We start from the raw sequence: 26,179 nt of genomic DNA, 5'->3' as shown, positions 1-26,179 counted from the left end.
CTATCTAAGCTTAGTTTTCTTTATGTTTTTTGTATGTTACTCTGTATCTTCGACACAGTTATCAGTCTTTTCTCTTTATAGATTATAGACCTGGTCATCACGAGCCCAACCTGGCCCGTAAATGACGGGTTTGGGCAGATTTTAGTCCCGGTTTTAGGGCCCGACCGACCTAATTTTTAATTTTCTGTGGGTTTTAGACAGCTTGGAACATTAGATTAAATCCACCAAATCTTCAGAAATAGTGTAATTTAAACTACTAATGCACAACTAATTTCGAGGGTTAAGGAAGCTGAAACACTACAGGCATACTAAATTCATTCAGGGGTTTAACCGCCCAACAATTTAAACTATGCTCACGATTTAACTTTGCCCAATGACCACTATATCAGTTACAAGTAAAATTAGTTACAAATAAGGAACGTGAAAGGTAAGGTGACTTGGTATATCGTATGAAGCTGCCTACACAACCAGATTTACTGTCTACTTCAAAGCAACGCATCGAAACATCCCCCGCCACACACACACACACACATCTATCCATTCTATCACAAAGACAAGAGAAACAATACATGAGACTTATCCTTTGGTTCATAGTCGACCAATTAACTCCACATCTATATTAAGCTTCTAAATAGTAAGTTGCCTGCTACTGAGTTGCAAAAGCAATCTACTCATAAATATTAACATAGCAGGCGGGAAGTCAACACAACAGGAAGCTGAAACACTTAAGAAGCCAACCAACACAGAAGAATCAACTGTAACGTAAAAAGATAGTAGCAGACCTCAACCTATAAGTCGCCTACAACCAGACTGCAAGAGAAAAGAACCAGAATGCAAGAGAAAAAAACCAGCCCCTGCATACATCAGAACAGAACATCAGAACAGAATAGAGAACCCTACCCAGAACAACTAGAAGAAAAGGCTGAACTCAGCTTGAAACCAGCAGCACAGATGCAGATGCTCAGCCTTTAGTTAGTTTTATTTTGAATAAAATTTCAGTAATTTGCTACAAACTTCAGCCATGCTACATTGTGAAGACATACATAGGGGTGAAACCGTCAATAGGCTCACCACTATATATGGGTGTACAGAGAAATAAATGTGTTAATCTGCAAACCTAATTAAGGTGAATGATATAAGATTAAACGTTGTTTCAAGCATTAAATTAAATTCAGATATCATATTGCTGAATTGCAGATTTATCCACAATCCATCATCCCAGTCTTTCCTTTTAATCTTTCCCTTCATTAGTCACTCACCTCGATCCTTACTTTATTATGCAATATTCCCAATAACCAAGAGACAATACAAGAGAGTAACCCAAGAGCTTCCAGAAAAGAGAATGATATAACTAATACATTGAAAATAAAAGATAATAAGTCCATAGATCGAATCAATAGAATACAAATACAAAGAATAACGACGTAAAATAAATAAGCATGATCAATCGGCCCCGCCCTCTTCTGCTACTGGTAAAGAATCACCTAAATCAAACAAATCTCTAGGCTTATTCTTAGAGATTGTATACCTGCTTTGGCATGGATAGCCTACGGAGGGATGACACTTGGAGTCCTAAAGACTTGTTCTTATTCGGTTCGGGCGCAGCTAGGGAGGGCACGCTACAAAGTGTATGCACCTAAATTATGCTAAATGATTATGTGTAAATAATATGTTTCTTGGCATTAAGGTTTTCCGCATGATTTATGTTTTGTCATATGTATCATAACCTAACAAAGCTTACCTCGCGATTGGAGAAGCTCGAAAACACACCAAGCCAACCGCCATCACCATCTACAATTCCACCTCCTTTGGCCACTCTTCTCAATAAGGGGAAGAGCAAGGTTAGTTCTTATGATTCAATGCCTCCGGGCACCTCCTTTTGTGAAAATTGCCAAGACTTTAGTCACTCCCCCAATGCATGCCCCTTAGTTCATAACTTGTCATTTGTGGATTATGGCCCTTCGTATGAAGGCGATTTTGATGTAGAGTATGCTAATGCCTTAAATGAGAGGTCTAGGAATGATAACCCTAACAATCCAAATTTTGCTAGGCAACCTAGAGGGCCCCCCATGTATGGTTCCCACCAAGGCTATGGCCAAGGAAGTGGGTATGATAGCCAAAATCGAGGTGGCTATAGAGCACAAGGCTACCAAAGCCAAGCGCCCTATGGTCAACCTCAAGGTTTTGGCAATCAAGGCCAATACAACCAAGGGAGTTATAATCCCAACCATCAAGGTGGAGGGGGTTATAACTACTCTTATGGGCAATTTAGGGGTGCCTTAAGTGGAGGTTATCCTTTGAACTCGGGAGGTGCTTATGGTGCATCTCAATTGCCACCTCCCGGATTCAATGGACCGAGGACCTTTGGCAACCAATATCAAGCAAACCTTAGTGGTTATGGCATTGCACCTCCACCACTCCCGCCTCTCAAGTATAATCCCGAGGCTCTCATGGAGTCGTTTGTGGGGGCGCAAGCCAAGAAGAATGTCGAGTTTTAGGATGGATTCAAACAATTCAACACTCACTTGAAGATGATTGAGACCCAACTTGCTCAACTAGCTAGCACCATTAAAGAGCAACAAGTGCACACAAGTCTCCCACCCCAAGGTCAAGCACCTACACAAATGTACTCGGTTGTGACTCGGAGTGGGATGACTCTAGATGATGATGCTAGGCAAGTTGATGCACCTTGTTCTAGGGGTGAGGATCCTAAGGGGAATGAGTCTCCGGACTGTGATATTGCGGAAGAGGAGTCTCATGTCGATGGTGTGATTGATGGTGTTAAGTCGACGGGGACTACTCTTCCCCCTCTCCTAATTCCACCTCCCCCCTCTCCTCAAATAATTTCTGGAAATAAACTTGATGATCAATTTCACAAGTTTTGGGAAACCATTAGCAAGCTTTATGTGTCCTTATCTTTCATCGAGGCACTCAAACAAATGCCTCACTATTCTAGATTCATGAGAGATATTCTTAGTGGCAAGAGAAGTTGTGAAGCAAAGGAGACCGTGCAACTCACGAAGAGTTGTAGCGCTCTAATTCAACACTCCTTTCCCCCAAAACTCAATGATCCCAGGAGTTTTTCTATCCCTTGTAGCATTCAAAAGCTCAAATTTGATAATTCTCTTTGTGATTTGGGGGCGAGTGTGAGCATCTTGCCATATAAGACTTATGAGAAGCTCAAGCTAGGTACGTGATCTCTCTCCTACCGCTATGTCATTGCAACTAGCCGATCGATCGGTTATGTTGCCATTGGGTAGGATTGAGGATGTTCCCCTAGTTGTTGGCGAGCTTACTTTCCTTGTGGATTTCGTCGTCTTGGACATTGATGAGGATGCCCATACCCCCATTATCTTGAGGAGGCCATTTTTGGCCACCGCGGGTGCTCTTATCGATGTGCAAGGGGGACTAATCACCTTGAAAGCGGGAGACGCCAAGGCTAGTTTCAAGCTTGCAATTGATGAACATTGTTTCTCTAAGATGAAAAGTTGTATGAAAGTTAACACTCTTGCTTGTGTTGAGCACAATCATTCTTGTGCTATTGCTTCTAACAATCCTTGTGTTCTTAAGTGTGATTTTGAGATTGATAGTGAAGGAAATAGTGCCCTTGGTCCAAGTATGCATATAATATTAAGTCTAATAAATGCGGTTCAGTATTAATTAACAAGTTAATAATTCAATGAGATCAAGTGAGCTGAATGCCTGATTAGAGGCCGCTTCAGTTCAAGTGGAATTAATTATATTAATCCACAGCTTACTCTTGACTGAACCCGTAGGGTCACACAAATAGTACGTAAACGGATCAAGTATTTAATGGCATTAAATACTCCATCTATGGATATTCGGAATCGACGGATCTTGGTTTCAGTGGGAGCTGAGATCGTCACAGGCAAGAAATGAATACTCCGGAAACGATGATATTGCCGGAAACGGAAATATGGATCGTATCGGAAATATAAATATTATCCAAGTCGTAGATGTTGCCGGAAACGGAAACATGGTACGTATCGGAAAATATTATCGGAAATGGAAATATTGCCGGAATCGGAAATATTGCCGGAAACGGAAATATTGTCAGAATCGGAAATATTATCGGAATCGGAAAATAATTCCGGAAACGGAAATATTAAATATTTGTTCGAAACGGAAATTAATTCCGGAATCGGAAATATTAAATGTTGTTCGTATCGGAAATGAATTCCGGAATCGGGAATTTAATCGGAAGCGTATCGTACGAATTAGCATCGGACGAGGCCCGCTAGACGAAGGCCCAGCACGAAGCCAGGCCATCGCCCAGCGAGCCACACGCAGCAACGCACGCCTCGACCAGGCCCAGCGCAAGGCCAGGCCCAGCCAAGGGCGCGCGCGCGCGCAGCACCGCACATGGGCTGTGCGCTTGTCGTGGGCCGCAAGGCCTGCGCGGGTGCACGGCTTGTACGATGCATGTGCGGGAAATCCTAATCCTATTAGGATTCGTGCGAAGATTAAAATCCTAATCCTATTAGAATTGCTTTGTTATTTAGAGTCCTAATAAAGTTCTAATTAACAAATCCACATCCTAGTAGGATTACAATTCCTTTTCCATACCTCTATAAATAAGGGCCTAGGGTCATTATTTGAAAACACGATTCAAGTATTCAAAGTGATTTTTGAGAGCAAAAATTCAGTCATATAATTGCCTACAATAGCCGAAAATTCTAAATACCTTAAGGGCGATTCTAGTTGGTCAAGCTTAAGGCGGATCCGGACGTGCTATGGACTATCTACGGAGGGACGACATTTGGAGTCCTAAAGACTTGTTCTTGTTCGGTTCGGGCGCAGCTAGGGAAGGCACGCAACAAAGTGTATGCATGTAAACTATGCTAAATGATTATGTGTAAATAATATGCTTTCCTGGCTTTATGGTTTTTCCGCATGATTTATGAATTGTCATATGTATCATAACCTAACAGTGGTATCACGAGCCTCTTATTATTTTCATAATCTAAATTGCATAAACATGGTTAAATATTACAAATTTGCAAGAATTAAAAGGGGTGATTAATTTTCGTAATTGTTAATTAATTGCAAATTGCGTTTTTTTAATTATACGTACGCAGTTTTTCGGCAGTTTCTTCGTTACTCATCCAAATCGAGTGATTTTTGTGTCAATTCCGCATGTAAAAGGCATTCTAAAATTTTGACAAAAATAGTAATTTTCGGCCGAACCCAGAATTCTCAAATTCGAAGCCTAACTATGACTTTTCGGAGGTTTTAGTTTTTCGAATGCAAAATTTCGTAAATTTAAGATGTTAAATTAAATATTTGCGATTCTTGTTGATAAATCTTGAATTTTTGATTGACCTACTGTATATGTTTAACAAGTTTGAATGCCTAGCCTTGTTAATTATGCAATCTAATTTGTAATTATGATTAATTTGTTGAAAATTGGAATAATTTAGAATTAATTTGATTTTCATAATTAGTTATAATTTAATTAGATACCTATGATTAAAAACCACCATAAAAATTGTAAATTTATGTTAAATTTTAAATTTTTATGACCTAGACTTGAATCCATGTTAATCGGAAATCAATTAAATAATAAATTTTCTATTTTTCGCCCTAAAATTATGAAATTAATATTATTTATTAATTTGTCATTAATTTTGAATATAAATTTTTAATTTTATGCGACTCGCTCATATAACTTGCACGCACAAAGCAATGGACGCTACGTGTTACCCTTAAGGGGTGTTGTAAAGTGCGGGCATGCGACGACGAGCAAGGGAGCTCGTCGCCCATGCGGTACGAATGCAGCGAGCAAGGGCATGGTGCACGAGCACAAGGCAGCAGCCCTGCCTTGTGTCGTGGGCTGTGAGAAATAGGCGTGTGGGCAGGGGCGAGAGCAAGGCACGAGCAGTCGCGTGTGGGTAGCAAGCGTGCTGCGCCACAGCGCGCACTGCCTCGCGCAAGCAGGCGGAGCCTCGCGCGCAGCGAGCGCAAGCTCGCGTGCCACGAGCGCTACGCACAGCGTCGAAGGCTTGCGCGCAGCGAGCGCCAGCTCGCATACTGCTGCCTCGTGCGATGAGCGCAAGCTCGCGTGCGGGAAAGGCAGGCGCGCAGCGAGCGATGGCTCGCATGGATCGAGTGCTGGCGCGCGCAGCGAGCACCAGCTCGCGTGTTCGATTGATGCCTTGCGATGGTGAGCAGCAGCGATGCGACGCAGCGCATGGGCTGCGCGCACATGGCCAGCGATGGCTGTGTGCGTGTGGCCCATGGGCGTGCGTTGCGTGGGATTGTTGCGTTGCGATTAGATCATTTTGAAATTTTAATTTGAAATTTTCAGTTTACGTAATTTTAATTAATTTTAAAATTAATAATTTAAATTATTTTCTTGGATTTTAATTTTGAATATTATGATTATAATAAATTTTATTTATTCTAATTATTTTACTAAAATTAAAATCATGAATTAATTTAAATGCGACTGAAATTAAATTAAACTTTTTGGATTCAATTATAAATTTATATGAGCTTTAAATTTTAATTAAATTTGTATGTTTCCGGTTAGACTAGAAATACATTTTTATGTTTAAAATTAGTAAAGCATATGAATTTATTGGTTTAAGTGGGAGCCCTTTTTAGTCATAAACTCTTGATTAGGTCTACAAATCCTTAAGGTTAAAACAACTTGATTAGAATTAATAAGGACTGAATAATTTGTAGATTATTGGTGCCCTTGATTAATTGCTGCAAATGTTTATATGATGCATAATGTGTTTTACTAACCAGCTATGTGGGCCATTCATGATAATGAATGGGTGAATGGTATATATTGTATATGTACTGTTTTGCAGGTTATGAAGTGACTAGTATGACCCAAATAGGATAGAAAATATGGTCTGCGTACCATTAATTTGAATGTAATTGGTCTAAAGTACCAAAGTTGTTTTTCAATTCAAATATTGTCTGCGTACCATCAAATAGTTGTAATTAGTTTTAATTATAGCTTATCCTATTTGAAGAGAATGGTGCCTCCCACGGAGATTTTCAAGACGGACTTTGAAGTTAAAGCTTCAAGACGAAGTCGGGCCATACTAGATCACATTTATCTTATGCATGTTTTAAGTTATTTATTGCTTTTAAATATGTCTTAAAATGCATGAGATCAAAAGCTTGATTATGTTGCATGATTAAGGATTTTAGTTCACTTAAAATCTAACCAACATAGTAAGAGCCTTAAGTTCCAAACTTAAAAATTGAGTTAAAAGGTGCCATGCCAAAATATACACTTGCTTGGATATCCTTTACATCAATCTAGTAATAGTTTTCGCTCAGCGAGGTGTTACTTATTGGTCCTAAAGGGGCAAGGTACACAAATAATTGTGAGTACATGTTAGTTTTGGTGAAACTCAACGATATAAGTAAGGAGTCCTTTTATGTCGTGGCAAAATCGATAGGTTTACCTAATAAGTACTTAGACGTACCTATCAACCAAGAATAGTTTCTAGACTATTAGCAAAAGGCTTTTGCTTACCTAAGATGTTTTAGGATTAAGTCGACAAACTGTGCTTAGTTCTTCAATGATTTTAGGATCTTGGAATCATTTTATTCACACCTGCCGGAACACATAACTTGAATAAAATGCTTAATGAACATTGAATTATGCATGTATGCTAGAATTTAAGTTTATTAAGAGAAACTGTGAATGGTTATTTATTTGTTTATTCTTTTCAATTGTAGTTTTAAATATGGAAAACAACAATTCATTCAACATTCGATCAATTCTCGAAAAGGAGAAGTTGAGCGGGAAAAACTTCCTTGACTGGCAAAGGAACTTGCAAATAGTTCTTATGCAGGAAGAAAAGGAGTATGTCCTAGAAGAGGCGATGCCCGAAGCTGCAGGCGACGGGGTCACTCAGGCAGCCCTTAATCGTTGGATTGATGCCAACAAGGATGTGAAATGTCTAATGCTCGCCACCATGAGTGCAGATCTACAGAAAACGTTCATCAACTCAGATGCTTTCACAATCATCAGTGAGTTGAAGAACATGTTCCAAGATCTGGCTCGAGTCGAAAGATTCGAGACCCATAGGCAAATTCTTGAGACCAAGCTTAAGAAAGGCGAGCCCGTAAGTCCACATGTTCTCAAAATGATTGGACTCATTGAGAATATGAGTCGGCTGGATCAGCAATTTTCTCAGGAAATGGCTATAGACACCATCCTCCATTCTCTTCATAGCGGGTATGATCAGTTCAAACTGAACTACATTATGAATAGTCTGGACAAAACGCTCACTGAGCTTCACGGTATGCTGAAGACCGCCGAAAAGACGCTCAAAAGTGATAAGCAGGATGTGCTTATGGTGCGTGGGGGCAAGTTCAAGAAACGTGGAAAGAAGAGGAATGCTAAGAAAGGTGGCAACAAGGCCAGCCCAACTAAGAAAACTGGCGCCAAATCTGTAAAGAGGAAGGTCAGTCAACCCACTTCTGAATCCGAATGCTTCTACTGCAAGAAGAAGGGGCGTTGGAAGAGAGATTGCTTGAAGCTAAAGGAAGATCAGAAGAACGGAACAGTCGTTCCATCTTCAGGTATTTTCGTTATAGACTGTATACTTGCTAATTCAACTTCTTGGGTATTAGATACAGGTTGTGGCTTACACTTATGTTCCAATCCACAGGGACTAAGAAGAAGTAGAAAGTTAAGCAAGGGTGAAGTCGACCTACGAGTGGGAAATGGAGCACGGATTGCTGCATTAGCTGTAGGAACTTATTATTTGTTGTTGCCCTCCGGGCTAGTTTTGGAACTGGAAGAGTGTTTCCATGTTCCAAGTCTTACTAAAAACATCATTTCAGTTTCTTGCTTAGATGCTAAGGGATTTTCCTTTTTAATAAAAGACAATAGTTGTTCGTTTTATTTTAAAGAGATGTTTTATGGATCTGCTAGATTAGTCAATGGACTTTATTTATTAGATCACGACAAACAAGTATATAACATAAATACCAAAAAGGCCAAAAAGGATGATTCAGATCTCACCTATCTGTGGCATTGTCGATTAGGCCATATAAACTTGAAACGCTTAGAAAGACTTCAAAAGGAAGGAATTCTAGAACCATTTGACTTAGAGGATTATGGTAAATGCGAATCATGTTTACTTGGCAAAATGACAAAGCAACCTTTCTCTAAAGTTGGAGAAAGAGCAAATGAACTATTGGGTTTAATCCATACAGATGTATGTGGACCAATGAGTACAAATGCTAGAGGTGGTTTCAGCTACTTTATCACTTTCACTGATGACTTCAGTAGATATGGTTATGTCTACCTAATGAAGCATAAGTCTGAATCCTTTGACAAATTCAGACATTTCAGAGTGAAGTAGAGAATCAATTAGGCAAGAAGATTAAGGCACTGCGGTCTGACAGAGGCGGTGAATATCTGAGCTATGAATTTGATGACCATCTGAAAGAATGTGGAATTCTATCAGAATTGACTCCTCCTGGAACACCACAATGGAACGGTGTGTCGGAACGGAGGAACAGAACCTTGCTAGGCATGGCCAGGTCAATGATGGGTCAGGCCAAACTTCCATTAGAATTTTGGGGACATGCACTAAATACAGCTGCACTCACTATAAATAGAGCTCTGTCTAAAGCTGTCGAAAAGACTCCATATGAATTATGGTTTGGAAAGCCTCCAAATGTGTCTTTTCTTAAGATTTGGGGATGTAAAGTATACGTCAAACGATTAATTTCAGACAAACTTCATCCAAAATCTGACAAATGTATTCTTGTGGGCTATGCAAAGGAAACAAAGGGGTATTACTTCTACAATACATCTGAGAACAAGGTGTTTGTTGCTCGAGATGGTGTCTTTTTGGAGAAAGATCACATTTCCAAAATGACAAGTGGGAGAAAAGTAGACCTCGAAGAAATTCGAGTCGAACAACAAACTCTAGAGAATGCTCAAGATGACATTCAGGATGAAACTCAGAGATCTTTAGAAGAATCTGGTGAGAATCATGGTCAATCTAGAAATGTTACCCCGCGTAGATCGCAAAGATATAGATCTCAACCGGAAAGGTACTTAGGTATTTTGACGAACGAGAGCTATGACGTTCTATTACTTGAAAGTGATGAACCTGCGACTTACAAACAAGCTATGACGAGCCCTAGCTCCAAGCAATGGCAAGAAGCCATGCAATCTGAATTAGACTCCATGTCTGAAAACCAAGTATGGGATTTGGTCGCTTTGCCAGATGGCTACCAAGCCATTGGAAGCAAATGGGTTTTCAAACTGAAAAAGGATAAGGATGGGAAACTTGAAGTTTTCAAAGCTAGATTGGTTGCAAAAGGTTACAGGCAAGTCCACGGTGTGGATTACGATGAAACCTTTTCACCAGTTGCAATGCTAAAGTCTATTCGGATAATGTCAGCAATCGCTGCATATTACGATTACGAAATATGGCAGATGGATGTCAAAACTGCTTTCTTAAACGGCGTTTTAACAGAAACTGTGTTTATGACATAGCCTGAAGGTTTTGAGGATCCAAAGAATGCTAAAAAGGTATGCAAGCTAAAGAAGTCAATCTACGGATTGAAGCAGGCATCCAGGAGCTGGAATATACGTTTTGATGAAGCAGTCAGTGACTTTGGTTTCATCAAGAACGCAGACGAATCATGTGTATACAAGAAGGTCAGTGGGAGAAAAATTGCTTTCCTAGTATTATATGTCGACGACATATTACTTATCGGAAATGACATTCCTATGTTGAACTCTGTCAAGATTTGGCTTGGGAAATGTTTTTCGATGAAAGATCTAGGAGAAGCACAGTACATATTGGGCATCAAGATTTACAGAGATAGATCTAAAAAGATGATTGGACTTACTCAAAGCACTTATATCAATAAGGTGCTTGATAGGTTCAAGATGGCAGACTCCAAGCGAGGCTACCTACCCATGTCTCATGGAATAACTCTAAGCAAGACTCAGTGCCCAAAAACAGTTGATGAGCGTAGACGAATGAATGGGATTCCATATGCATCATTGATTGGTTCAATAATGTATGCTATGATATGTACACGCCCGGATGTTGCGTACGCACTCAGTGCTACGAGCAGATACCAGTCAGACCCAGGAGAGGCGCATTGGACTGTTGCCAAGAATATTCTGAAGTACCTGAAAAGGCACAAAGATGACTTCCTGGTCTATGGTGGAGATGATGAATTAATTGTTAAAGGCTATACGGACGCAAGTTTCCAAACCGACAAAGATGATTTCAGATCACAGTCTGGGTTTGTCTTCTGCCTCAACGGAGGTGCAATAAGCTGGAAAAGTGCTAAGCAAAGCACCATTGCGGATTCTACAACTGAAGCGGAGTACATTGCTGCACATGAAGCAGCAAAGGAAGCTATATGGCTAAGGAAGTTCATAGGTGAACTTGGTGTAGTCCCCTCCATTAAAGGACCAATAGCCCTGTATTGTGATAATAACGGAGCTATTGCACAGGCAAAGGAGCCTAGACACCACCAGAGAGTCAAGCATGTACTTCGTAGATTTCACCTTCTACGAGAGTTCGTTGAAAGAAAAGAAGTCGAGATAAACAAGATTGGAACTGATGACAACATATCAGATCCATTGACTAAACCTCTGCCGCAGGCGAAGCACAACTCGCACACTGCAGCTATGGGAATCAAGCATATTGGAGAATGGCTTTGATATCCCTGTTTAATGTTTTAAAGTTTTAGAGTTTAAATCTTTGTAAAACATTATTGGTTAATCATTCACAATAAATGAAAAGAATTCATTTTTCCATTTAATTTGTGGTTTGTTAAATGATGAGTCCCTTCAATTTGACGATATATTCAAGATAGACTGTCAGGACCAGTCTTGTGACTAAGAAATGTCCATCAAGTGAACTTGAATGTCAAAGGTTGAAAATGGTCCCTAGTCGGAGTTTTCTATAAAATTGGACGCATAGAAAACGTTAGACGATTAGAATGCAAGATGACTAGTAATTCTGTTTCTTGAACTATGTGGACATGACAATGTCATAATCATTTGCATAGATACTTACTTTGGGAAGACTAGTATCGGACAAGACCTATGAAACTTTCCTGTAAGAGATGAAAATCTGTCATAAGTAAATTTCATTAAAATTATTAGACACTAAATCCTCAATACCTGACTGATTTGAGATTACTTATTTGAGAACTGGTTGCTTTGACTTTGACCAACCGTCGCACCGTAAAAGGAGGCTATAAAGGCAACGCTCAGGTAATCACCTATCAAACGAAGTCTAATCTCAAGATCGCAAGATTGGGATTGTCCTCCCATAAATCGGGATGAGATGCTTAAAAGTTGTACAAGGCCACTCGGAGAGCTAGAAACTGTGAAATGCATGGCCGTGCTCGGATGAATCATAGGCTATGATTATCTGTTTATTTGATCAGTTGAACTCTGAAACCGAGGAACACCTCTGGACATAATAAGGATGACAACTCTTACCTTATGTTCAAGCGCAAGCATCGAGCGACAAAGGAATTAGGAAATGCACACTTGTCCCTAAGGACAAGTGGGAGACTGAAGGAAATAGTGCCCTTGGTCCAAGTATGCATATAATATTAAGTCTAATAAATGCGGTTCAGTATTAATTAACAAGTTAATAATTCAGTGAGATCAAGTGAGCTGAATGCCTGACTAGAGGCCGCTTCAGTTCAAGTGGAATTAATTATATTAATCCACAGCTTACTCTTGACTGAACCCGTAGGGTCACACAAATAGTACGTAAACGGATCAAGTATTTAATGGCATTAAATACTCCATCTATGGATATTCGGAATCGACGGATCTTGGTTTCAGTGGGAGCTGAGATCGTCACAGGCAAGAAATGAATACTCCGGAAACGATGATATTGCCGGAAACGGAAATATGGATCGTATCGGAAATATAAATATTATCCAAGTCGTAGATTTTGCCGGAAACGGAAACATGGTACGTATCGGAAAATATTATCGGAAATGGAAATATTGCCGGAATCGGAAATATTGCCGGAAACGGAAATATTGTCAGAATCGGAAATATTCGGAATCGGAAAATAATTTCGGAAACGGAAATATTAAATATTTGTTCGAAACGGAAATTAATTCTGGAATCGGAAATATTAAATGTTGTTCGTATCGGAAATGAATTCCGGAATCGGGAATTTAATCGGAAGCGTATCGTACGAATTAGCATCGGACGAGGCCCGCTAGACGAAAGCCCAGCACGAAGCCAGGCCATCGCCCAACGAGCCGCACGCAGCAACGCACGCCTCGACCAGGCCCAGCGCAAGGCCAGGCCCAGCCAAGGGCGCGCGCGCGCGCAGCACCGCACATGGGTTGTGCGCTTGTCGTGGGCCGCAAGGCCTGCGCGGGTGCACGGCTTGTACGATGCGTGTGCGGGAAATCCTAATCCTATTAGGATTCGTGCGAAGATTAAAATCATAATCCTATTAGATTTGCTTTGTTATTTAGAGTCCTAATAAAGTTCTAATTAACAAATCCACATCCTAGTAGGATTACAATTCCTTTTCCATACCTCTATAAATAAGGGCCTAGGGTCATTATTTGAAAACACGATTCAAGTATTCAAAGTGATTTTTGAGAGCAAAAATTCAGTTATATAATTGCCTACAATAGCCGAAAATTCTAAATACCTTAAGGGCGATTCTAGTTGGTCAAGCTTAAGGCGGATCCGGACATGCTGTGGACTATCTACGGAGGGACGACATTTGGAGTCCTAAAGACTTGTTCTTGTTCGGTTCGGGCGCAGCTAGGGAAGGCACGCAACAAAGTGTATGCATCTAAACTATGCTAAATGATTATGTGTAAATAATATTCTTTCCTGGCTTTATGGTTTTTTCGCATGATTTATGAATTGTCATATGTATCATAACCTAACAGATAGGAAGGTGAAAAAGGATATGCACGAGAACTCCTTTGTGCAAGGTGATTCCTATGATGACGTCATTACCATTCCCGACACATTGGGGATGGATTTTGATGATGTAAAGTCTCTCACTCAGGCATCGTAAGAGGTGTATGAGGCAAGAAGTCCATGCAAGGCAATCCTATGCCTAAAAGGACTTGGTTTGGTCCCCACTCATTAAGTGGTGGTTTGGGTAAGTTGTTTGTGCCCAAGGAGGCCAAGAAAGGTTTGTTGACTAGTGTTGACCCGAGGTTTGTTGTGTTTGACCCCCCTTGACTTTTGGGGGGGTCCGTCAAGCTAATGACGTTAAACGAGCGCTACCGGGAGGCAACCCGTGTATTCATTTCCTCTCTCGTCCCCCCATGAGCTTTGGGGGGATTCGTCAAGCTAATGACGTTAAACGAGCGCTACCCGGGAGGCAACCCGGTTGTCTAACTCCTAGTTTTAGTTTTCATTTGATTTTATGCTTTATTTTCCATTAGTTAGCTTCATTTTCGATTTAAAGGGGAAGCTTGTGAGATATTTGCAAAATCATGTTTTGTGCGACCGAACAGGGTTCCTCGTTCGATCGCACAAAACTGGTTTTTGAGGCAGAATGGCCAGCTTTTGGAAAACGATCGCACAATGTTGACAATTCGATCGCACAAGTCTGTGCGACCGAACGACTTTTTCTGTTCGATTGCACAGACTGGCGGAGCTGTCTCTGAAGTCTTTAATTTGAAAAAATCGCGAGCCCCCCCCCCCATTTCTTCTTCATTTCTCCGACTTCCTCTCTTACTCTCCTCTCCATTGCTCTCTCTTCTCTCATTTACTACCACTACTCCTCATCAAATTCATTCACTTCCTTTCACAAATTTCACTTCCCATTCATCAAATACACTCAATATTATTCATCCCAACCCCCAAAATCCCCAAAATTTTAGATTTTTGCAAAATCCCCAATTTCTAGGGATTTTTGTGAAATTGTTCATAAGTGTGTGTGTGGTGAATTGGAACTCTTGAGGCTACTTGGGTTCGATCCTAGACCACTTCCTTTTCTTGTGGTGATGATTTTTTCCCCTTAATTCTTGTATTTCGTTCCATTTTCACCTTTTTTTTTGGCAAATAATAATAAGCTTTATTTACCAAGTAATCAGAGTATTAACAAACTCTGAAAACACCAACTGTCCACCAGAAACAACAAAGCACCAAGCTAACCAACACAAGCTAGCTAAGGCAAACAGAAGCCACTACTGACATCTACACTCAACATTAAACATAATGTTGCTAACAACAGTTTTGACTGGATCAACATGATCCCTAAACACCTTAGAGTTTCTTTGCAACCAGACACAGTAAACTGACTCAATGAAAGCTATACTATACTCGCAAGCCTTCTTCTGTTTACTTCTGCTTTTCTTTACTGCAATCTGTACCTCATCATGCCAAGGCAACACAGTTCTAGTCACACCTAGATAAAGTAGAACCTGTCTCCAAATCTCCTTAGAATAAGAACAAGAGAAGAACAAGTGCTCCAAGCTTTCACTTTCCAACTGACACAGGCCACAAGTACCATCAATATTCAGTTGCCATCTTATCAATCTGTCTTTTGTAGCTAGCCTGTTCTGCACTGCTAGCCACATAATGAAAGTACTCTTTGGACTAGCATCGCTATTACAGATCAATCTCTTCCATCCCACCTGAGCTCCAACTGGATGAAGAAACTTATACATTTTCTGAATTCTAAATTTACCAGCCTGCACAAACTGATCAACTCCATTGGCCTGCAGAAACACTTCTCTATTATGCCAAATTTTCCTCAAAGACCAAGTTAAGCCATTAGGAATTGGCATAGTCCAGAAGTCTCTATGCTGAATGTAATAAGCATGAATCCACCTCACCCATAGCCTATCCTGCTTCAAAGCTAAAGCCCAACAGTGCTTCAAAACTGCTGCTTTATTCCACACAGTTAGGTCTTTAAGATTCCACCCTCCACAACTCTTAGGAAAACATAATTGCTCCCAAGAGATTGAAGCTTTCCTAGAATCTGCATCAGCACCACACCACAAGAAACATCTACAAATTCTCTGAATTTCTTTCATCACCTTTTTAGGCATAACAAAAATCTGACACCAGTAAAGTTGGATACCAAAGAGAACAGATTTCACCAATTGCAACCTACCTGCATAGGATAGAAATTTAGAAGTCCAGCTCTTGATTCTAGCAACAGTTCTATCAATGAGAGGCTTGCAGTCTGTAAAAGAAAGCTTCCTAGTTGTGAGAGGAACACCCAAGTATCTGAAAGGAAAAGACCCCTGAGGAACCCCAATTGAGCTAACAATATTGGAAGCAACATGATCAGAAACACCAACCAAGTAAACTTCACTTTTATGCAAGTTAGCCTCCAGTCCAGAAGCCAAGGAAAACTTGGTAAAAGCATTAAAAAGAGCTTTCACAGCACTCTCATCAGCTCTGGAAAACATCAATAAATCATCAGCAAACATCATATGGGTGAGATCCAACTTTTTGCATCTAGGGTGATAAGAGAAGTCAGCATTATCAGCAAGTGCAGCAAGACACCTTGACAGATATTCCATACCCAAAGCAAACAAGTAAGGTGAAATGGGATCACCTTGTCTCAACCCTTTCTTTGCAGGAATTGGTTTTGTGGGACAACCATTTATCAGAATAGAATAAGAAACAGAATAAAGACACTGCATCACCCAATTCACAAACTTCACAGGGAATCCTAACTCTGACAGCATGGTTTTCAAGAAAGGCCACTCCAAGGAATCATAAGCTTTTTTTCAGATCCACCTTAATCATACACCTAGGAGAAACATGTTTCCTAGAATAGCACTTCACCAACTCACAAGCCAGCAAAATATTATCAGAAATAGATCTACCAGGGATGAAGCCAGATTGAGAACAACTTACAACTGTTCCAATAACACCTTGCATTCTAGCAGTAAGTATTTTGGAAATAATTTTGTAAACAAATGAACTGGCCTAAAATCCTTCACACATGAAGCATTCTGTATCTTAGGCACAAGAGTAACTGAAGTGTTGTTCACTTGCTTTAACATCACTCCAGTTCTGAAAAACTCTCTCACTGCTTCATAAACATCTGCTTTCACAATCTCCCAAGCTTGAAGAAAGAACAAACTATTGAAACCATCAAGCCCAGGAGCTTTATTATTATCAATACCTTTGATAGCTGCATCAATTTCTGCATCTGAGATAGGAACCACCAACATTTCTGCATCAGCAGCAGAAAGCTGTTTCCCTTTCCTAACCACCCCAACATCCACACCCATCAAGGAGCTAGCTGCAGTACCAATCAACTGCTTATAGAAGGAGCTAACTTCCTCCTGAATTTCCTGAGTAGTGCTTAGCTTCTATCCAGAATCATCATACAAGATATCAATGCTATTCCTAGCTATCCTCTCCTTCATTGCACTGAAAAAGAATTTAGAATTAGAATCTCCTACTTGCAGCCACTGAATTCTTGCTTTCTGTCTATATGCACTTTCCTGAATATGCAAGAACTTCTTAAGAGTCTCACTACACTCCCTCTCACTTTGTTGCACATTACTATAAGTAAGGCAAGCTGTTAACTAAGTCTGAATTTGACCCAAATCAGCCCTTAACCCCTCAATTCTCTCATCAAGCTTAGCAAAATCTTTGTGATGAAACTCCTTCAATCCTTGCTTTCCTGCTTTAAGCTTAGTCCATACCTTCAACATGGAACCACTCCTTGGACAAGACACATCCCATCCCTTTTTAACCACATCAAGAAAATGAGCATGATCTTCCATATAGTTAAAAAATTTAAAGGGTCTACTCCCTCCTCCCAGGTGAATATTACAAGACATAACTAGAGGGGAGTGATCAGATATTCCTGGAGGCAAGTAATCCACCACAGCATCAACAAACTTAGAATGCCACAATGCATTAGCAATAGCTCTATCTATTCTGGAGCAAATTCTCAAATTACCTTGTCCCTTATTGCTCCAAGAGTAGTAACTCCCACAATTTTTAAGCTCAGCCAACCCTACAGCATCCATACAACTATCAAAGTCTTTAGTTTCTCCTTCAGTAACTGCATTGCCATTTACCCTATCAGCAGCTAATAAAACTGCATTGAAATCCCCCATGACTAGCCAAGGACAAGTAACAGTACTACTGAAGGTAGTAATCTCTCTCCACATAGGTCTTCTAGTATCAACAGAGTGTAAACCATACACAGCTAAAAAGGTAGTACTAAACAGGCCATTCTTTGTAGCAACATTACAGTGAACACAAAATTCAGTTTTGTGAAGAAGCTGAACTGAAACCAAAGCATGCTTCCATCCAATCCAAATCCTTCCCCTAGGAGAATGCTCATAATTCATAATCCACTGCCACCCAACCCCTATTTTCTTCTGAATTTTACTACTATTCTTCTCCTAAACTTTAGTTTCTAACAAAGCTACAACACTAATGTTATTACTAGCTAAAAACCTCTTTATTTCAACTACTTTAATGGGATCATTCAATCCCCTCATATTCGAGGTACTGATGTTCATGGTGGATCAGTTGGGAAGTCCACTCCATCACTACCAACAACCAAATCCTCCTCATTCAAATGGACCTCAGCAAGCCCCACAGTCTGAGCTGGAGTTCTGATATCTCTTCTTCTCCTTGAAACAACTCTCCACCCTTCATCAAGAACTGGAGAAATTGGAGTAAAAGGTTTATCATTAACAGATAACTCTCCATTCTCCCCATCATCCTCTTGTACAGCATTATTAGTATTCAACTCATCAGTAGTTTTTGGTTCAAGAACAGGCTGCACAGCTTTAGGTTTCCACCTTCACAACCTTTTTTCTCTGAACATCAGCTGGCCTAAATCTTGTAGTATTGACTTTTGTCTGAGTACAGTCATGTCCCACAATCTTACATTTCTGGCAATATGATGGCAGCCATTCATACTCAACCACCTGTTTAACAATGTTACCCATAGGATCCTGAATCTGCACAGATTTAGGCAAGTCACCAGTTACATCCACTTCAATGAGAATTCTAGCAAAGGATATTCTTTGCTGCTTAGAAGTACAATCATCAGCAAATAGAGGATCTCCAAGCAAGCTCCCTATTCTGCTCAATGAATCACCCCCCCAACAACTTAGTGGTAAGTTAGGTAATCTAACCCACACTGGAACAACCCTCAATATTTCCTCCTGGAAATTAAAACTTGCTGTCCAAGGTTTAACCATCATAGGTTTGCCAAAGAACATATGAGGACCAGCCACCAGTACTGATTCCTTGTCCTTCTTCGACTGAAATCTAATCACAAAATAGCCCTCATCATGGAGGAAAATCTGAGGTTTACTAACTTGATGCCATTCTTTTGCAATGAATCTCAATATAGCACCAATCGAAGGCTTTTCCCCAACCACATACATGACAATTGCATTTCCCCACAAATCATTCATTTTTTGAATCTCATTCTTATCAAGTACAGCTATGGGTGTGCCATCACAAACTGTGGGAGCAATAAAATTCAACGCAAAAACTTTAGAAGGGAGTGTACTACCTTTAAATAGATTCACCCATGGTTTTGGCTCCATATCCAGTCGCCTTTGAGCTGGCTGCGCACCACTCACTCCATACTCTGTTTCTGTACGGACATCCCCTGTTTTCTAGGCTGGATCTACACCTGGGTTCTCCTTCAACGCACTCCGATGTTGCATCTCCTTGAGTGCAGCATTGACACTTCTCACCAGCAAGTCCACCCTATCCTTTCCCACCACCATTCGATGGCTATCCTTATAAAACTCTTCCAAAGCTTCAACCAGCGATGGCGGTCGATTTACATCAGTGCGCACTGACTGCGACCAACCAGTCGAGTCCTGATAAGCTTGAAAGTTGTCCATACGGTCCATCGACGGCGGAAAATGGCTAGAATGAGGCAGCGGCACTGGTGTCACCAGCCCTTCACTAACCCGAGGTTCATCAGGAATGGGTATTTGTATTCTGAGTTGGTTCTGGTTCTTAGGCCTCGAAACTTCTTGATGAAGAAGAGAAGAAGCTTCCTCATTAACTTGAGCAATCTCAAGCTTCTGCGTTTTCTTCTTCCTCGCCATTAACAAGGGTGGCGTACGTTAGCAAGGTAACCTTAACGTGCACCACACCATGAGAGAGAAGAGAGAGAAGTTTTTGATTAATATATCCATTTTCACCATGTTAATATTGTTTTTGATTTTTCTAAAATTTTGATTTTTGGGTGTTTGTTGATGCATGTTTGTATTGTGATTAATCTTTAATTGTCTAGATGAGCTATGCATGTATGTTTCCTTGTTCCATTTAAGCTCTAGACTTTTTGAGATGATTTTGTGAGATTTTGGGCTACTTTGATTATACTTGTTTGTGGAAGTGTTGGTTGATTGATTGTGGTTGTTAGTGTGGAGTAATTGCTAGGTTATGATACATATGAATAAACATAAATCATGCGGAAAAACCATAAAGCCAGGAAATATATTATTAACACATAATCATTTAGCATAATTCAGATGCGTACACTTTGTAGCGTGCCCTCCCTAGCTGCGCCCGAACCGAACAAGAACAAGTCTTTAGGACTCCAAGTGTCGTCCCTCCGTAGATAGTCCACAGCACGTCCGGATCCGCCTTAAGCTTGACCCACTAGAATCGCCCTTAAGGTAGTATGAAATTCGGCTATTATGGGGCAACAGAGTGACTAATTTTTCTTGAAAACCTTACCTTTGAATACTTCAAATCTCGATGTAAATATGTGACCCTAGGCACCTATTTATAGAGTTTATGGAAAGGAATTATAATCCAACTAGGATACGAATTAATTAACTTAGAATCCTAGTAGAACTCTAAATCAATTAATTTATCTTTTTAGGATTAGGATTTAATCATATGTAGAATCCCGATAGCTTTAGGATTCACAAACACTCACGCACGCACGAGCCGCACACCCATGCGCAAGCCTCGCGGCCCACGCACGGCGCACAACCCCGCAGCCCATTATGCGCGCGCGCCAAGGCTTGGCTGGGCCTGGCCTTGCGCTAGGCCTGGTCGAGCTTGGCGTGTGTTTGTTTCGTGTTTGCTTGCTGGGCGATAGCCCGACTTCATGCTGGGCCTTCATCTGGCAGGCCTCGTCCGATGCTAATTCGTACGATACGCTTCCGATTAAATTCTCGATTCCGGAATTTATTTCCGATACGAACAATATTTAATATTTCCGATTCCGGAATTAATTTCCGTTTCGAACAAATATTTAATATTTCTTTTTCCGGAATTATTTTCCGATTTCGATAATATTTCCGATTCTGACAATATTTCCGTTTGCGGCAATATTTCCGATTCCAGCAATATTTCCATTTCCAATAATATTTTCCGAAACGTACCATGTTTCCGTTTCCGGCAACATCGACGACTTGGATAATATTTATATTTCCGATACGATCCATATTTCCGTTTCCGGCAATATCATCGTTTCCGGAGTATTCACTTGCTTGCCTTTGACGATCTCAGCTCCCACTGAAACCAAGATCCGTCGATTGCGAATATCCATAGATGGAGTATTTAATGCCATTAAATACTTAATCCGTTTACGTAGTATTTGTGTGACCCAACGGGTTCAGTCAAGAGTAAGCTGTGGATTAATATCATTAATTCCACTTGAACTGAAGCGGCCTCTAGCTAGGCATTCAGCTCACTTGATCTCACCGAATTTATTAACTTGTTAATTAATACTGAACCGCATTTATTAGACTTAACATTATATGCATACTTGGACCAAGGGCATTATTTCCTTCAGTCTCCCACTTGTCCTTAGGGACAAGTGTTCATTTCCTAATTCCTTTGTCGCTCGATGCTTGCTCTTGAACATAAGGTAAGAGTTGTCATCCTTATTACGTCCAGAGGTATTTCTCGGTTTCAGAGTTCAACTGATCAAATAAATAGATAATCATAGCCTATGATTCATCTGAGTACGGCCATGCATTTTACAGTTTCTAGCTCTCCGAGTGGCCTTGTACAACTTTTAAGCATCTCATCCCGATTTATGGGAGGACAATCCCAATCTTGCGATCTTGAGATTAGACTTCGTTTGATAGGTGATTACCTGAGCGTTGCCTTTATAGCCTCCTTTTACGGTGCGACGGTTGGTCAACGTCAAAGTAAGCAGTTCTCAAACAAGTAATCTCAAATCACTCAGGTATTGAGGATTTAGTGTCTAATAATTTTAATGAAATTTACTTATGACAGATTTTCATCTCTTACAGTAAAGTTTCATAGGTCTGTCCGATACTAGTCTTCCCAAAGTAAGTATCTATGCAAATGATTATGATATTGCCATGTCCACATAGTTCAAGAAACAGAAATACTAGTCATCTTGCATTCTAGTCTTCTAACGTTTTCTATGCGTCCATCTTTGTGGAAAACATCGACCAGGGACCATTTTCAACTTTTGACATTCAAGTTCACTTGATAGACATTTCTTAGTCACAGGACTGGTCCTGACAGTCTATCTTGAATATATTGTCAAATTGAAGGGACTCATCATTTAATACTAAACCAAGATTAAATGGAATATGAAAATACATTTCATATATGATAAATGTTCAACCCCAATGTTTTACAACCATGGGCCACGAACCCATCTTTAAAACAATTCATGGAATTCAAAGCTATGCTTGATTTCCAGTGGTACAATGTGAGTGTTGCTTCTCACTTGTTGCCTAGGTTTAGTTATCATGCTTTGCCAATCTTAATATCCTTTTCATCGAATGTTCTTCGAGATAGATGATAAGATCTTTTGAGTATGTTTATTTTGTGATCTAGTCTTTTCTTGCTTCAAGAGTGGTTCTACGCATTTTTCAATGAAGAACCATCAATCCAGCAGACATGTGATCTACCAAAGTTCAGTGAAGAACTCTTTAATATAAACAACTCTGTTTCATTGCTTCTTAGGCAATAATTACTTTTACTTCAACTGTATAGGTTGCTAGTGATGCTTTGTTTGGATTTACTTATCCAAGTAGTCCATAGATATGTGGAAGACTTTCCATCTGTATCTTAGAACATAGAAATTAATATTTTAATTTCCCACGCAACAACTCATGGTCTCCAATCCATGTGGCCATTTCAAAACACGATGCTCTATAGCTCGTCCTTGCCAATGGTTAACTCCAAAGGAATCTTGCTTGATCCTTTTCCAGTGTTTTATGCGTGTAGCATCAATATTTAGCATATTTTTATTTCCTTGAATCAAGAACTAATCCTATATACCTTTTCAAGTACCATAAGTTTTTCTTGATTTCATCTAGTTGATCTTCACTTAGATCAATAGAGATTGGTATATATTCGTCATGCCTAAAGTCATACGATACGTTTTTGGCGATCCTCATATTATATCATACATGATAAATTCTTTTGCAGAATAATTCCCAATTGAATTCTATTCATGTAACTTTAGCTCATTCTAGTTTCAGTAGATACTAAATCCAGCTAAATTCTTTGGCTTATACATAGTTCAAACATCTTTTACTTAGATTTATTCATATGGGTCGAATATCTCCAATGGAGTGTTTCGTGTTTGATTTAGTAAATGCCATTACTTAATCCAGAACAATATTATAAGATCTTTGTGAATGGATCTTAATACCCAGTATGCACTAAGTTTCGCCTTGGTCCGTCATTGATGAATAATTTCAAATCTAAGTCATTAGCATTTGAATGTTATTTCACAATAGAGAGATATGTGTGCGATACACATAGGACCAATTAAGTTTTACGTACTCCCACTAAACTTCTTATATATCTATAAGAATCATGTACACTTTATGAAACTAAAATACTTATTAGCTTCACTAAAATATAGTCCCAATTCCCAATTGCTTGCTTAAATCTGTACTTAGATTTCATAAGCTAGCTTTCCTTTTCAAGTATCTATTTGGATCCACAAATCCTATGACATGCCATGTACATAGTTTCTTCCAACATTTGACTGAGGAAGATGTTTTGTCATCCAATTGTCATATTTACCAATATGCAATCATTGCTTGAATTATAGACTTGAGCATTACGATTATGCATGAGGTTTCAACACAATCCATGCCATGAATTTGCTTGTAACCTTTAGCAACTAATCTAGCTTTGTGTGTGAACACAATTTCATGTTTGATGGTTTTTATCCTTAAAACAAACTTGCAACTAATAGGTGTGAAACTATTCTTGCAAATCAACAAAATTTCATTTTTGTCATCAAAACATTGAGTATGTTTTATGGCCTCTAACCATTTAAAACATTTGAGTCTATATATGGCCTTTTAACCATTTTAGGGAATCTGGGTTTCGTCATAGCTTTCTTACAGGGCACAAACTCATTAATGATAATATTTTGACTGCAAGTTGTAGGTTTCTTCACTATCTAATAGAAGAATCGCATAGCTTCAGTGACCTGAACTCCATGTTTCTTCACTATCTAATAGAAGAATCTCATAGTTTCAGTGACTTGAACTCTATGCCTACTTGGGTATAGAACATCAAACAACAGAATATCAATAGCCACTTGAAAGTCCTTTGAATATTCCGTTCTCCTTGAAGCACTTGTAAAGTCTTCTAAGAGATGTCTATTCTTTAAAGCCACTTCTAAAGTCCTCAAAGAATAAGTGTTCGGATTTTCTAAAGAACTTCGAAAAGCCTCCGGAATCTCCGTCTTATGTTTGTTGTTCGCCTCGAAGACTTTCGAGGTCTATTTTCTCCCACTTGTCATTTTGGAAACGAATCTCCAAAAGGACATTATTTCGAGCAAACAAACATTATGTTCTCAAAAATTCGTGGTAGAAACAATACCCACGTGTCTCATTTGAATAAATCATAATGAAACATATATCTATACTTGGGCCTTAGTTTGTTGAATGACAAACACTAAGCTCCCACTGAGTTTAGGAACTCTTTAGATATATTATGAAAAGATATTCTGAAATTACTTTTCAATAACTTTGACGAATTTGGTTTAGTTTGGTGGTAGTTTGAGCATTTTGTTTTTAGAAATTATAGGAAAAGTCTTTATGATTCATCATTGATCGAATCAAGTACTAATTGACTTCGATCATTCCAACTTAGATATGCCATATCTTATGGACCTAGATCGTGAAATTACAACACACAATCATAGATGATCATATTTGGTCTTAAAGTAATCATCGTCATGATCTAACCTAGATCTTTAGGATTTCTTGCCAAGTGGATTTTATACTTCTGAATCTTTGAACTAGTCAAACAGATTCAAACTTATATCACATTTGAGTAAATAAACCTATATTCACTCAAATCCATGTGAAATAATAAAGTCATAAAATCTTTCTTTAGCTTTGAAATCTATGGTCTAGGCGTTCTAACAATAGTTCATCTATTTTGTTACTTTCAACAAGTAAGACTTGCTTGTCTTGAATTGATCTAGAAATCAATCAACTTTCAAAAGTCCATCAAAATAGAGCTTTTGAATGTAACTTGTTAATATGGTCTAAGCAACAATGCCAAAGATTAGTGGAACTCAAATCAAGAGATTGATTTGATCCTAGTAAAGTTTTTATTGTTAAAGAGTTGTTTGTTTTAATCAAGCATATATGACTCATCCCGTAAATGACCATTTCACTCAAATAAACAAACAAACATTGTTTTTGTTTTTCTTGAATGTGAGTCCTTCTGTGTTTGAAAATAGAAATTTAGGTATGCTGATTATGGAACAAAATAGCCATTAAGTTCCAGCCTTGAAAGGACTTAAAACAAACTAGATGACCCTACAACTAATGTAGCATTGCCATGCTTCATTTCCCACTTGTAGGCCATTAGTGTAGCCTGGCTTCCATTGTTTGAGTTATTACCGAAGTAAGAACCTCAAGCGGTGTATGATACCAAGGAAGTTTGATTGCTAGGTCACTTCTCTTTAAATATAAACTTATAGGTAGAAACGGAATTGTAAGTTCCTTTTATTTGTTCCTTTGTTTTCCTATTTCTTGTACCCTTTCTTATAGTCTTAAGAATTGAATTCTATAGCGTTGACTTTTATACTTTGTTAGACATGTCCGATGTCATTCCAACAGAGTTCTTACCATTTTATTTATGTTGAATATTCTGTTTCAACTAGATGATCTTACCAGAAGCTTCTAAAGTTTTCTAAGCATCGATCTATTCGAATGTCTAGGGTCTAGACTCATTCGAGAATTAAATGGA

General features: G+C 39.3%; 4 protein-coding genes across 4 annotated transcripts; 1 reads left to right on the top strand and 3 right to left on the bottom strand.

Annotated features, from left to right (window-relative positions):
- The first annotated feature begins 2,531 nt into the window (after positions 1 to 2,531).
- Positions 2,532 to 3,197, top strand: LOC130463130 (uncharacterized). The gene has a single exon (XM_056832178.1). The coding sequence runs from the start codon at positions 2,532 to 2,534 to the stop codon at positions 3,195 to 3,197; it is 666 nt and encodes a 221-aa protein (XP_056688156.1).
- An 11,980-nt stretch (positions 3,198 to 15,177) lies between these two features.
- LOC110786968 (uncharacterized) lies at positions 15,178 to 16,692 on the bottom strand. The gene has a single exon (XM_021991561.2). It carries the CDS (start codon positions 16,690 to 16,692, stop codon positions 15,178 to 15,180), a length of 1,515 nt encoding a protein of 504 aa, XP_021847253.2.
- Positions 16,693 to 16,860: 168 nt separating this feature from the next.
- LOC110786963 (uncharacterized) lies at positions 16,861 to 18,321 on the bottom strand. Its single transcript, XM_021991554.2, has 3 exons — positions 17,579 to 18,321; positions 17,419 to 17,521; positions 16,861 to 17,325 (listed from the first exon to the last, which is right to left on the bottom strand). The coding sequence occupies exons 1-3, from the start codon at positions 18,319 to 18,321 to the stop codon at positions 16,861 to 16,863; spliced, it is 1,311 nt and encodes a 436-aa protein (XP_021847246.2).
- Positions 18,322 to 18,491: 170 nt separating this feature from the next.
- LOC110786958 (uncharacterized) lies at positions 18,492 to 19,539 on the bottom strand. The gene is made up of 2 exons (XM_021991545.1): positions 18,902 to 19,539; positions 18,492 to 18,780 (listed from the first exon to the last, which is right to left on the bottom strand). The coding sequence occupies exons 1-2, from the start codon at positions 19,537 to 19,539 to the stop codon at positions 18,492 to 18,494; spliced, it is 927 nt and encodes a 308-aa protein (XP_021847237.1).
- Between the last annotated feature and the right edge of the window lie 6,640 nt (positions 19,540 to 26,179).

The sequence above is a fragment of the Spinacia oleracea genome, chromosome 6, assembly GCF_020520425.1.
Source record: "Spinacia oleracea cultivar Varoflay chromosome 6, BTI_SOV_V1, whole genome shotgun sequence".
NCBI lineage: Eukaryota > Viridiplantae > Streptophyta > Magnoliopsida > Caryophyllales > Amaranthaceae > Spinacia > Spinacia oleracea.
This window is presented reverse-complemented; position numbering and strand designations above follow the sequence as displayed.